Here is a 13,093-nt window from a genome sequence, read left to right on the forward strand (position 1 = left end):
TGGTCATTCTTTGTGGGGGACTGTCCTGGGCACTGCAGAGTGTTCACCAGCCTCCCTGGCCCTAGCTACTCAATGCCAGGAGCACGCCCCATAAACCCATGGGGTCTTGCGTCCTTCGTCACTGTCACCATCTCCATCACCCTGAAGGCAGTGACTCCTGCCTGCCTGCCTGCCTGCCTCCACCCGTTCCCACTGGACTTTGTCCAGCTGGTGTCTCAAAGCCTGCACTCCACTTGTCTTCCCCCCAGGGCCTCCTGGGGCACTTGCCCCGCCCTTCCGCAGCCAGACCAGCCTATGCCTTCCTAAAGTGGGTTTACTTTCCCCCAGCTCTAGCCCTGGGAGTTAGCAGCAGCACCACTTCCTGGAGCTGGGCTTCTCATTGCTGGCACCTCTTCAAGTCTATTTATCTGGAAAGTGGATTTTCAAAAGACAGTACACGCATAGGGTAAGATCTCAGGCCACAGAGAAGTCTGTCTGCACAGTGAACATGGATCCCCTCCCACCCTGATTCACAGCCTCTACTAGTGTTCCCTGTGCCTCTGGCCCCCACTGCCTACCTTCCCCTCTGGCCTCTCCCTTCCCTCCTCTTCCTCCTCCTCCACTTCCTCCCCCTCCCTCTTCCCTTTCTCCCCCTACGACCTTCTCCCTCCCTCCTTCTCCACCTTACCCAAGAGGCCCTGGGTCCCTGAGACAGGGAAGTGGAAGTATTATCTATCACTGAGTAACAAATTACACCAGACACCCAGCAGTTGGAATCAGCGTTCTCACAGTTTCTGTGGGTCAGAAATTCAGGAGCAGTTTGGCGGGGCAGCTCTGGGGTCCCTTGAGGTCTCATCAGATGTGTCAGAAGTCACAGGACAGGGGGCTCAGCTCTTGGGGTACCTCGATCACAGGGCCAGGCCATTGGGGGAAACAGGAAACCCAGTAAAGCAGAAGGTTAGTTAACTGTCCACATTGGTTCAGGAGTTGTAACAATGTATCACACCAGTGTAACATGATAACCACAGGTGTGGGGTACACGGGAACTCTAATACCTTCATTTCTTCCTAACTTCTGTAAAGCAGAGTATGCTAAGATACAAAGTTTATTTAAATTTAAAAACCCAAATGCAGAGCATGGCCAGTTGTGGGAACTAAAGGGAAAAGGGGGTTGTGCATCCACCAGAATTTCAGAGTCCCATCAGACAGCCTGCCCTTTTCCTCTGCTCTTCCCTCCTGTGTGTTCCCCCTTTAATGGGCAAGCTTGGCCTGGTGACACATCCCATGCCCAACCCGTGCCTCTCATTCCCAAGGGAGCTTGAGCTCCCTAAGAACAGAGACCAGGCCTGGCTCAGCACCAGCACAGGGTAGGGAGTGTCCTTGCTAGGAGGCCAGCCCTGCCACTCACCCGCATTAGCCTGTTTGGGCCTTAGTTTCCCTACATGTGAAATGGGCACAACAGATACCCAGGTGGATTGTCAAAATGGAACGACATACAAGTGGAAAGTGTTTTTGCAAACTTTTTCCACTTTTGGTGTTGAGTAGTGTTTATTACAATTACCACGGGGTTCTAATGTTACCACTTAAAAAATAATGGGAAATTGGGATGGAGAGAAGGACGTTTGGGCCGGAATCATAGTCTTGGTGGTAGGGACAGGAGTTTTGAGTACCTTGCTCTGGCCGTCCCACGTTGGCATGAGGTAGCAGCAGCCCTGCCTTTCATCTGCAGTTCAGTTTCCGCGCACCAGCCGAATGGGGTAATATTCTGGGTAAAATATGTCAAACACGACACGTTTCTGGGGACGGGAGAAGCTGGACCAGCCCGGATGCTCGCTTAAGGAGCTAAAATGGGTTGCCGAAACCCGGGATCGAACCAGGGACCTTTAGATCTTCAGTCTAACGCTCTCCCAACTGAGCTATTTCGGCTGGGCAGGAAACGTTGCTCTTTCCCCTACTTCCTGCTGTGCAGCCTCACCCGCCTTCAAATGCCGTTCGTCCTACAGTCAACGATGGTGTATGCTTCATAAGGCCGCGTCTGGCAGCGGACCTCAGTGCCGTCTCTGTGGCGCAATCGGTTAGCGCGTTCGGCTGTTAACCGAAAGGTTGGTGGTTCGAGCCCACCCAGGGACGGATGTGGAAGTTTTTGCTTCCCCGGATAAGAAGAAGGTGGGCAACGCACCTGCTTTTTCTGGGGCGCTCCGCACGGAACCGCTGTTCTACCCTCGTGGGGCGGGCGGCTGGGGATGTCCGTGGTGGCGGAACTTTCCGGGCCTGAGTTCAGTTTCCGCGCACCAGCCGAATCGGTTTGGGCGACGGCCCCTAGTACCCGGAGGGCTAAAGCGGACGGACCTCAGAGGTTGTCTGAAGGCCGAGACCGAGATGGCAGCGCTGGCGGGTGAGTGGGTCTGGGCGCCAGGGTCAGGGGCCGCTCGGGAAACTGAGGCCGGGGGAGGGCTCCGGGGCGGGAGCTCAGAGGGGCCAAGGCTCGGCACGGGGTACTGCCTTGGAAGTTCCCGGGAGAGAGGCGGCGCGGGGATTGCAGCCCTGACGGGAGGGAGACTGAGGCCCAGAGCGGGGCCGGGACTCTCCGGGAAGATTACGTCATTCACAGTGCCGGCGTCCCACCCTGCCCTGCTCCCGGGACCTTTCCCCTCAGATTAGTGATTAAACGCATAGCATGAAATCCACAGTGTTGCGAAGGAAAGCAGTACCCCGAGACAGGTGTCAGGATTTTGTCTTGAAACCGGGTTGGTGAGTTCCCCATCCAGGCACTTCGTTAGTAACGCCTGGAGTGGCGAGGTCCAGGGGCAGGTCCAATTGCTATGGTTTTGAAGGCGGGGTGGACACGTTACTTTAAGGAGATGTGTGCAGCCCCTGTGACGCCGTTAGGAAACGTCTGTGATTTCTGTTGGTGAAAACCAAGGGTTCTGCTGATATGGGTCCTGTGGTTTGTTGGTGACTCTCAGAATTGAAGAAAGGTCAATTTTCAGTGAGCCGTTGGTGACAACATACAGGTTATTTTTCTTTCCCGTGCAAATTCCCCGGTCTACTGACTCATGAAGGGCGTTTACTGGGCTGTGAGCTTATGCAAAACCCTAAGTGTTCAGGCGGGGCAACTGAGGTTCAAAGAAGGGGAACCCCAACAGGGGCTGGGCAATTAGGCTCTCTCCCGTGCTGGTATCTGGGTTCATTTATTCGACATACATCAGGCACAGCTAAGGCTGGGGGACACTGGGGAGCCCCAGGAGGAAGCACCACACAAGTATGCATAGGCAACAACAGAACAGGGTGACAGGATTGAAAGGGCCCTGGGGGGGGGGGGCTGGTGGAGACCCAGGTTTTTGAGTTGAAACCTGCCCATGAGAAGGGCTGGCCACGTGCGCATGTGGGGCAGGGTTCTCCCCGGAGATGGAACAGCACGTGTGAAGATGCTGAGGCAGGAGCAACACTGACACATGTGAGGAAGGAAAGGTGGCCCAGGTGTGGAGCCTGGATCTTCTCCCAGGAGCCGTGGGGTTTTAAGCAGGGGAGTGGCACTGTCTGGTTCATATTCTGAAAGATCCCTCTTGACCAAACGTTTAAGTGGAATTGAGAGACACTGGGGGTAAGAGAGAGGGTGGGCCAGGCGGGGTCCTGATGGGGTGTCTGGCTGATCCAGGAGCCTGAATTTGTGGCCTCTGGTGCTGTCCGTAACTCACTGCCCCCACCCTGTGGCTCTCTCTGCAGCTCCCAGCCTGCTCCGCTCGATCCTTGCTCTGCGGTGAGTGCCTGTGTCTCTGACTCTGATCGCCCATCATGAGAGCCTGGCAGGGAGGGTTGAGACTGGGAGGGGAGTGGGCGCAGAGTGCGTCAGAGCAGCAACAGATGGGCCCGCCGCAGAAGATCACGCAGCAAATGGGGCAGCACTGGGGCCGGCAGTCTACTCTCCAGCAGGTGACATGTGGACTCCTCAGTGGCAACAGTATACATAGTGACAGAGCCTGGGTTCAGACCCTCGTGCTCTAGTGCCCTCAGGACTCATTACCTGTCACAGGAAGGCAGTCGGTGGATTTGCTAAGATGGCATCCCCATGCAGGCCTTCTCAGGATAGGAAGGCAGGTGGCCGCCAGGCCCTCTGTGAGGATACAGCCTGGAAATTGAACCCCCAGCACCATGGACCAGAGACAAGGCAGATCTAAGGAGAGGGCTCCCCTAATGGAGGGGAGTCAGGGGCTTTGAGGAGAACATGGATTAGGGCTGACTGTGCTTTGTTTTGATGAGGCCTTTTTCCTAGGAATAAAATACATATTCACTGTAAGACAGAAAATGGAAAAAATGAGAGCAGTGTTAATTGAAAACCAGGCACCAGCAGACTTTTTCTTCTTTGAAGGGCCAGGTGGTAAATGTTTTTGGCTGTGCAGGCCAGATGGTCTGTCAAGACTACTCAGCGCTGCCTTTGTAAAAAGAGCTGCCGACAGCATGGAAATAGATGGGCGTCAATAAAACTTTATTTACAAAAACAGTCAGAGGGCCAGATATGGCCCCTGGCTGCAGTTTCCCCATCCCTGCTCCAGGATAGTCCATCACTTCCCTGGCTCCTCCTCATGTACAGTCTGTCTCCTTACAGCTCCGGTGTGGGTGCCGCTGTGGGGGTGCGCTGTGTCCATGCCAGTTCGGCTGCTGATGGTCCGAGCAGGTGAGGCCTTCCCGGAGTCCACACACCCTGAAGCCCCCTCGCTTGGCACAGCAGCGCCTGTGATGATTCGAATGTCTTCCGACCACCTGACAGGGCAATGTGGCGGGGTCCCTACCCTCAGAGCCCTGCCCAGCCCCATCCTGCAGGTCCAGGCCAGTGGCTGCTCATCCCCAAATAAGAAAGTCCTTTGCTAAAGGGTGCGTCCGCTGAGCTCGTTTTCCAGATGGGGAAACCGAGTCCCCAAAAGCATAGGGGCCTCGGGGTGAGCCGAGGCGTGTCCATTGCCATCTTTCATTTCTGTGTTGAGCAGGCATGTCCTGACCCAGGCCTGGCCCCACAGCTCCTGCAAGCATTGACCCCGGGATGAGCTGTGACCATGGCTTTGCTCCGGGCTGGGTCCCAGCGTAGGGGCTGTGGGGGTGGCTAGTGCCCATCCCCCGGGGTCCTGCCTGGCTGACACCTCCCCATGCCTTGTCCCATGGCCAGCATCCAGTCCGCTGTATCCAAGCCTGGAGCCGTGGTCCCCAAACCCAGCGCCCTTCCCAGCAGCCGGGGCGAGTATGTGGTGGCCAAGCTGGACGATCTCATCAACTGGGCCCGCCGGGTGAGCCCCAGCCCTGCTCCTGTTACGTGCTCACACATGTGCCCGTCTGTGACCTAGTAGCTGGCAGGCTCTCCCAGAGGCTTGTGATTCTGTCAGGACTCCCCACCCCCAGCCCCGCCAGCTCCTTGCCCTCAGTGTGCCTACCCCACCCTCTCCTCCATGCCTCAGCCCCAGTGAAGATGGCCCACCTCCCTTCTGTAGTTCTGTCTTCTGTTCATCCCTCTTCTCTTTTAATGTAAAAGTAATTTTTTAAACTGGAAATGTAATGCATGTTGAAAACAGTAGCTCCTTCCCAGAAAAAACCCTAAAAGCTGGCCCTGCCCCCAGCATCAGCCACGGAACAGTTTTTGTCATGTGACCCCTCCCTTAAGTTGTGTGTTCAGCCTGTCTTCCACTGGACACATGTCCTGTCTCCCAGGACACAGGCTCCTTTCATTGCCTGAGGGGTGCTGGGCCCGGACAGGCTGCCGTAACAATCCCCCATTGACGGCCGTGTGCTGTCTCTGTCACACACGTCACCTCAGCGAACACCCTCCCAGGGCCTCCAGCTCCAGGACAGAGCTGTCCACTGTGGTCTGGTTTGTGACCGTGACTACCCAGCGATGAGGTCAGGGTCGGCCGCTCAAGTGCCCATCAGGCAGCCCCGCCATGTTGGGCAGCCCTTGCCTTGTCACCTGCTTTAGCACATCCATGAGGCCACTTCCAGGTCCCAGGTTAAACACAGCAGCAGAGAAAAGTCTGGCAGAGGAGCCCAGACATGGGGAAATCAGGTACCAAACAGATGGACGAAAGAGTTGGAGGGTGGCTGAGGGCTTCCTGGAGGAGTCACTGGACACCAGGAGGTGTTGGGGACAAGACCCTGAGGGTCGGCCTCTGCCACGTGTGGTGCCGGCAGTCAGAGCAGTTGGAAGGATGGGGTTTAGGGGGTACTGTGTTACGGGAATCCTGTTACTAAGTCAATTTCACCTGGGGTTTTATCCTTCAACTTTTTTTTTCCTTTTTGGGTAACGTGGCTACTGGGAAGTGTTGACCCACGGACCTCGTTCACTTTACCTTCCTGTCACAGCCCTGGGCCAGGGTAGCAAGCTCAGGCTGGTGACAGGTGTCCAAGGAGCCTGGAGGTCATGTGGTTGCTATGCAGGGGCATGGCTCATGTGTCATTCTTCAGGAAAGGCTGGAATGGTAGTGTTTCCCACGTGTAATCACCCACTTTTGTGAAACATGGTGTGCGACCGTGTCCTCACGGCTGACTCCCCGGCCCCCAGAGCTCGCTGTGGCCCATGACCTTCGGCCTGGCCTGCTGTGCCGTGGAGATGATGCACATGGCCGCGCCCCGCTATGACATGGACCGCTTCGGCGTGGTCTTTCGAGCTAGCCCTCGCCAGTCCGACGTCATGATCGTGGCCGGGACCCTCACCAACAAGATGGCCCCCGCACTCCGCAAGGTAGGCCTGGCCCACTGCCCGCCACCGCCCAGGCCCGAACCGTTCACAGACCCTGCTGTCTCTTCCAGGTCTATGACCAGATGCCTGAGCCACGCTACGTCGTGTCCATGGGAAGGTGAGTGCCAGGCGGGGCCGGGGCGTGCCCGGCACACGGGCGTGTATCCTCCCACTCTCATATCTGCTTCTGTCCGATCAAGGTAAACTCCCACAGCTCCAGGGAGCAGGACAGAGACTGAGGCTTCTGCGTACCCCGCCCCCTCCCCAGGACGTCCCCTCACTTAACGTCGCTCCGCCCCCAACAGCCCATCTGAATTCCCTCTGTTTCTTTGCTTCGTGAACATAAATGACGTCCTCCTCCATAGACAGCTAGCGTTGTCCTCACCGTTTTCGCTGTAGTCATTTCCCTACATCGTTAAAACCTGTTTAGTCACTTAAGTTGTTTGTTGAGATAGAACATTCCATCACCCCAACAAGAAGCCCCGTCCCCATCAGCAGTCACCCCCACCCCTCCCCAGCCCCCGACAACCACGAACCCACGTCCTGTGTGTGGACGCGCCTGTGCTGGACGTTTCCCATGAGTGGAATCCCACACCGTGTGCCCTTCTGTGTCTGGCTCCTCATGAGCCCCGTGTGTTCAGGTCCGTCCATTAGCTTCTACTCTTCCTGGTCCTACAAAATGTCTCAGGTGGCTGTTGTCATTCCTGTGACTTCATGTTCTGTCTTGCCCTTTCTGACGGCCCAGGCACCTGCTTGCAGTCGAAGGCGGGTGGATTGGGGGCAGGGTCCCAAAGAGGGGTGAGGCCAGGGGTGGCCCTCACAGCCCTCCTTCTCCTCCAGCTGCGCCAACGGAGGGGGTTACTACCACTACTCCTACTCCGTCGTGAGGGGCTGTGACCGCATCGTGCCCGTGGACATCTATGTCCCAGGTAAGCCCACCACCCACGTCTCTGGGCAGCCGGGCCTTCAGGCCCCCATGAAGGAGCCTATCAAGCCTGTGACCCTGTCACGGGGTCCCCACGTCTCCACAGACACAGTAGGCTCCCCTTGTTTTAAAGATGAGCAGACTCAGGTCTAAGAAGAGTGATACCCAGCCTTTCCCTCCGTCATCCCTTTAGGGGCTCCTCAATTTTATCCAGACATTGGACCAGGCCTGTGATGAAGTGGTTAGGTTGAGCTGTATGGAATTGCTGATATTCAGCCATTTTTTAGCTATGGTTTTATATGATTCCACCTAATAGAAACAAAACCAAAGAAATCCAATTAAAAACCAGGAAAAGGTTCCTGAAGGCCAGGAACGGTGTCCAAGAGTTCTCGTCCTCAGGACAGACGGGTGAGACTCCCTCCGACCCGGGATTGCCAGGGCAGCCAGATTCAGCAAATAAAAATTCAGGGCACCCATTTAAATTTGAATGTCAGAAAAATAATGCATAATATCTTTTATATGTAATTATAACCCATATGATATTTGGGATATAGTTATACTAAAAAAGGTATCGGTGGTTTGTCTGGTTTGCAGTAAGTAGGCGTTCTTATTGTACCCCGTTGCCCTGTGGGACTCCCACACCTCCTCACAGGGCCCATTTGCAGGGTGGGGGGTGGCCTCCTGGGCATGTGCTGACACTTCCCAAAGGCAGAGAAACTGGTTTTGACATCGGATGACAGCTAATTAGGAAATGGAGTTCATTTGTTTAACATTCTGCAGATTATATATTGACTGCTTTTCTAGGCCTGGACCTATCTTGGGCAGCACTAGGCCAGGCCCTAGGGAGTCCCCAAGTTGGTGGGAAGGAGCCTGACACAGATGTGCCCAACTCCACCTGTCAGGCAGCCGAGAGTACAGTGGGTGGGGCTTCGAGGGAGGTATGAGCCTACCCTGTGGGCTTGTTAACCTTGACCTGGAGCCAGACCCTTGGTCAGTTACTGCTTGTCTGACGCATAACCTCAGGCAAATCTCTCCAAGCCTCAGTTTCCCCATCCATCAAATGGACTGTTGTAATTATACTGTCAGTCACTGTGCACTGCAGGGTCAGCTGGGAGTAAATGACTGAGTTGTTTATCCAGCCACCTGTGGTTGTAGTTGCCCTTCCAGGCCTGTCGGGGACAGGGACTATGGGAACGGTTTCTCGGGGGCAGGTTCCCTTGTGTGGGCTGCCCTGCCCACTGTGCTGGCCCATTCCCAGTGGTGGGCCAGATCCTCAGCCTTTGCAGTGCAGACTCATGTCATGCTGGGGTGAGGGACCATCTCAGCCCTTCCCACCCTGTTAAGTGGCCTGCCCAGTCCTCAGCCCACCCACGGTCCCCTGGTCCCTCTCCCAAGGCTCTGAGCCGCCAGTCCTTTCCTGCCCCTCGTGGCCTCTGCTTACTGCTCCCAGCGGGCCCTTGACCTTTGTTCTGGTTCAGGTGCCCATGGCCGGCAGCCAGGGGAGGGACAGTGGCCCCAGCAGGGCCCAGAACCCAGTCACTGGTCACAAGGTCCTGGCTCCCCAGGGCAGGGACACTGAGGCCAGTCCTGCCCCCAGGCTGCCCACCCACGGCCGAGGCCCTGCTCTATGGCATCCTGCAGCTACAGAAGAAGATCAAGCGGGAGAAGAGGCTCAGGATCTGGTACCGCAGGTAGTGCCACCCACCGCTGTCATCGTCATCGTCCTGAGATGGTCAATAAACCCGAGAAATCCACCTAGACTGCACTGCCTGCGTGGTGTTTGGGCCAGGGGAAGGGGTGGGAGATAGAGAGGTGCCCACCAAGCAGAGAGCCTGCTCAGGGTTGGGCATGGGCAGGGTCAATCCCCAAAGATACTGAGGCCCTGGAGGCAGATGGCTGGGCCCACACTAGCCCCTCCTGGGGGTCCTGCACTGCCCCACCTTGAAAGAGGGGAGCTGGGTGGGAGCTGGGTTGCCCCTGCTCTGGGGCTGGAGAGGAGGGCACGAAGTCAAAGGAAACGACACTGCGCAGTGGGCAAGTTGCAGACCTCAGCAAGTGACACTGCACTTCTCGTGGGCCAAGGGTCCTGTGAGAGGCCATATATAAAGATTTTGCTTTGAGGCTCAGCCTGATTTGGTGGGACCAGAGACCCTCCTCAGTGGCCTAAGGACCTGGGCCTGGGGGCTGCCACCCTCCGTGTGGTCCTGACATAGTTCTGCCTGACCCCCCTCTGGACCCCAGCTGCCAACCACAGGGAAGGAGGGGCGGCTGGCCCTGGCAGCCTGGGGGAAAGGGCCATTGGTGATTGATTGGCGATGTCTGCCATGGGCAGGAGAGGGCTCTTGGGCTGGCACACAATGGAGAGCAGTAGCCCATCCACTGACTCCCTGACTATCCATTTCACAGACTTATTTCCCCTTTTTTGGAGGGACAGGAGGAAGAGTGAGCATAGTTTTGCGTCGTGCTAATTGGCCAGTCCAATGTTTATTTCATCCCCATGACCCAGGAGGGAAGCTGTGCTGGTTCCCTTGCAGAGGTTAGGGAAGGTGGCTGGGGGTCACACAGCTGGTGTGGCCTCAACTCCTGGGGGCTGAGGCCAGAGCCTGTGCTCCCGGCCACAAGGGCACTGAGTAGGAATGTGGGGGCAGCGGGCTCAGTGCTTGGTGACCAGGGGCGTGATCATCCGCGGGAAAGCGTAGTAGCGGCAGTCAGCTGGTGGGACTAGCTCCATCACCTCCACGTGGATGTTGTCCCGCTGGAAGCCGGCCTCCAGCAGTGCCGGCACCTGTGTCTCCTACAAGACAAAGGTGCCAGGTCACCTCCAGGCTCTGGAGCCCCGTGACAAACACACACCGGCGCTCACCCTTGCTTGCACAGCCTTTGCTAGTGCCAAGGCCCAGAGGCTGTAGCAGTCCCCACCGCACACCCAACTGCTGAGACGAGGCAGAAGCCCAGGCCTGGGTGGCAGTATCCAGGTGTCTAAACTCGGGCAGCAGCTTCCTGGCTGTCACAGTGTCACCAGTCTGCGCACCTGCTCATCCTCACAAGCAGGGGGAACAGTGTGACTGAATCAGTAGACACACCAGGGTGGAGGAGGGCACAGCTTGTCAGCCAGGTGGGGACCTTGCCTGATTTTCACACACAGTTCAGAATCCACCCAAGAGAGCAGCCCAGAGGCAGGGGCAGGCAAGGGACCCTCCCAGGTCACAGGTGACCGCAGCTGCCCTGAGTCGCTGGCTGAGGGTGGGGAGGGGTGGGCCCAGGGAGCACTAACTGCCCCACCTCAAACATGGCGTTGATGTCGTTGTACTTGGATTTCATCAGCTCCCCCCAGGAGGTGAGGTTGCAGTAGGTGAGGATGCCCCCTGGCTTCAGCAGGCGAAAAGCCTGGCCCTGGGAGGGGGACAGCAGTATGGAGGGTGGTCAGAAACGAGTGGAGAGGGTGCCCTGTGTATGGACAATGGCAGACGCCCTCACCCAGCCAGATCCCATGCTGGGGGCAGTCTCGGACCCCTTCCCACCCTGATGAAGTTGATGCAGTATGAGCACCCCCGCTGCAGTCCTACCCTGATGAAGTTGAACTGATGTGTGTGCCAAGTCTCCTCAGACAGCGGGTATGTGTCATACAGGATCCCTGCACAGGAGGGCAGAGCCATATGGTCAGGGCCAGCGGCAGCGTCATCAAGATGACGGCTGCACACGAGGTGGGACTCGAATGCAGCCTGGGAACCCCAGCAGCTGTGCCCCAAGTTCACTGTGCCTCCTCTAGGAATTGCATCCGATTCAGATGTCACCACTCTGTTACTGAGTGCCAGGCCTGGTGTGTATCCCCTGCCCAGGCTCCGTCGCCCCAGTGACACATCAGCAAGTGAAGAGGGGGCTAATGGTGGGAGTTCAGGCAGAGGATCCCCTCTCTCAGCCCCCAGACACCTCTCACCATCGAAATGACCGTCTGGCAGGGTGGGTGCCACCTCCTCCCACAGGCCTTTCAAGGGAACCACCTTGAGGCAGGGTAGAAAAAAAGAGAAGGCTGAGGGTCAGAGAGGTCCCCAGGACTTCACTGCGGGGGGTGGGGGCAGGGGTGGGGGTGGGGCAAACAATTCCCAAGGGAGGAGACCACCTGCCCTTTCCGCACCCCTCCCCCAGGAGTCAGGCAGCGGCCTGCAGGCCGACCTTGTGTGGCTGCCGCGGGGCCCACTCCCGGAGCCGCTGGAAGACGCCCTCATTGCACTCGATGATCCAGTGCTCGTCGATGGCAGCCTCCTGCACCTTGGTGGCCGCAATGGCCATGCCAAAGCCCACTTCCAGGACTCGGCCCCCTGGACACACAAAGAAGGGGGCATAGAGAAGCTTTTGAGCCAAGGATGGGAGGGAACAGCGTGGGCCCTGGCCAGCAGCCAGAGGGAGGGGCAGCTAGGGACGCAGCAGAGTGGCTTTTGGGACAGACGGGGGGGGGGAGGGGGAGAGGGAGGTGGAATCAGACCATGGACTTTGAGCCCGGCTCCCGTTATGTGCACCGGTGGCGCTTATCTCTTGACTTGGTTACTTTTCGCTCCTCCTCCTACCCACCCCCACGATGAAGTTCGAAAGAGAAGGGCTAGAGAGGACCAGGATTGCAGGCCAGGGCCTGGAACAATCTGGGGGGGAGCGGGAGAGGTGGTCCCCATTGGACTACGGACCGCGGCCCAAAGACCGCTCACCCAGCCCCTGGGGGACGTGGGCACTCCTCGGGCTCTGACACGGGCGCGCAGGGTCACCCCGCGACACCTGTCTCCCAGCCTCAGGTTTCCCAGAGCTATTCTCAGCCGGAGTGGGCGGGGTCTCCCGATTCCGCTCAGGAACGTTCCCCACGTGCGCCAGGGCAGCGTCCTGTGCTCGCCGCCACTCTGTCCCCGACTTCAGGCGGGGGGCCGGCGGCTGAGTTCCACCTGAGGTCCCACGGCTGAGGACCCATCCCAGGGTCGGGACCTCATTTCCCCTGGAGAGGAAGTTCCCGGTACTTATGGGCGCCTACTATGCTGCGTGCCCGCAGCACCTGCTTTTATTTCCCCGGCGCCCCCCGCTAGCAGCCCCATTTTCCACGCGAGGAAAGAGACACGGCGAGGTTCCAATGCGCATCAGCCGGAGAGCAGGCTGGCCCCGGGTCTGGGCGCCCCCGGCCTCGGTTGCCACCGCGCGCCCGGGCGCTCGGCCGGGCGGGGGGCTACCTTTGGAGGCGGCGGCGGCCGCCAGCGCGTGCATGTAGGGGGTCTCCCAGCGTTCCATCACTGGCTTGCCCAGGATCTGCAGGTGTGTGTCCGATGCATCGTAGGCCGCAGGCGCCGCCCGCCACGCGGGGCTGCAGTTCTCGCCCGGCGCGAAGATGGGGGTCGCAGCGGGGGCGTTCATACTGCCGGCTGGACTGCGCGCGGGGGAATCGGCTCGCGACACACCAGGCTGGTCCCTGCAGGGCCTTCTGGGCCGGGGGCG

At 58.1% G+C, this 13,093-nt stretch overlaps 2 protein-coding genes and 2 non-coding genes across 5 annotated transcripts; 2 read left to right on the forward strand and 2 right to left on the reverse strand.

Moving 5' to 3' along the window:
* Window positions 1-1,831: 1,831 nt before the first annotated feature.
* TRNAF-GAA (transfer RNA phenylalanine (anticodon GAA)) lies at window positions 1,832-1,904 on the reverse strand. The gene has a single exon. It is a non-coding gene; the product is annotated as a tRNA-Phe (tRNA).
* Window positions 1,905-2,034: 130 nt separating this feature from the next.
* TRNAN-GUU (transfer RNA asparagine (anticodon GUU)) lies at window positions 2,035-2,108 on the forward strand. The gene has a single exon. It is a non-coding gene; the product is annotated as a tRNA-Asn (tRNA).
* NDUFS7 (NADH:ubiquinone oxidoreductase core subunit S7) lies at window positions 2,065-9,382 on the forward strand. The gene is made up of 8 exons (XM_033133935.1): window positions 2,065-2,373; window positions 3,705-3,738; window positions 4,585-4,653; window positions 5,140-5,257; window positions 6,523-6,702; window positions 6,771-6,817; window positions 7,540-7,628; window positions 9,222-9,382. Exons 1-8 carry the CDS (start codon window positions 2,358-2,360, stop codon window positions 9,317-9,319), a joined length of 651 nt encoding a protein of 216 aa, XP_032989826.1. The 5' UTR covers window positions 2,065-2,357; the 3' UTR covers window positions 9,320-9,382.
* Window positions 9,383-10,082: 700 nt separating this feature from the next.
* GAMT (guanidinoacetate N-methyltransferase) lies at window positions 10,083-13,093 on the reverse strand. 2 transcript variants are annotated; one of them, XM_033133387.1, is made up of 6 exons: window positions 12,832-13,093; window positions 11,798-11,943; window positions 11,562-11,625; window positions 11,191-11,258; window positions 10,907-11,017; window positions 10,083-10,418 (listed from the first exon to the last, which is right to left on the reverse strand). In XM_033133387.1, the coding sequence occupies exons 1-6, from the start codon at window positions 13,010-13,012 to the stop codon at window positions 10,278-10,280; spliced, it is 711 nt and encodes a 236-aa protein (XP_032989278.1). In that variant the 5' UTR covers window positions 13,013-13,093; the 3' UTR covers window positions 10,083-10,277. The 2 variants fall into 2 exon arrangements, with proteins under 2 accessions (XP_032989278.1, XP_032989279.1); XM_033133388.1 differs by lacking the exon at window positions 10,907-11,017.

The sequence above is a fragment of the Rhinolophus ferrumequinum genome, chromosome 18 (genome assembly GCF_004115265.2).
Source record: "Rhinolophus ferrumequinum isolate MPI-CBG mRhiFer1 chromosome 18, mRhiFer1_v1.p, whole genome shotgun sequence".
NCBI lineage: Eukaryota > Metazoa > Chordata > Mammalia > Chiroptera > Rhinolophidae > Rhinolophus > Rhinolophus ferrumequinum.

Excerpts from the sequence above, each read along its gene's own strand:
- GAMT (XM_033133387.1), bottom strand. The coding sequence starts at position 13,012 with ATGAACGCCCCCGCTGCGACCCCCATCTTCGCGCCGGGCGAGAACTGC. Across the intron at positions 11,944-12,831 it reads GGCCGCCGCCGCCTCCAAAG|GGGGCCGAGTCCTGGAAGTG; the intron begins GTAGCCCCCCGC and ends TTGTGTGTCCAG. Across the intron at positions 11,626-11,797 it reads CCCCGCGGCAGCCACACAAG|GTGGTTCCCTTGAAAGGCCT; the intron begins GTCGGCCTGCAG and ends CCCTGCCTCAAG.
- NDUFS7 (XM_033133935.1), top strand. Across the intron at positions 6,818-7,539 it reads TACGTCGTGTCCATGGGAAG|CTGCGCCAACGGAGGGGGTT; the intron begins GTGAGTGCCAGG and ends CTTCTCCTCCAG. Across the intron at positions 7,629-9,221 it reads CGTGGACATCTATGTCCCAG|GCTGCCCACCCACGGCCGAG; the intron begins GTAAGCCCACCA and ends TCCTGCCCCCAG.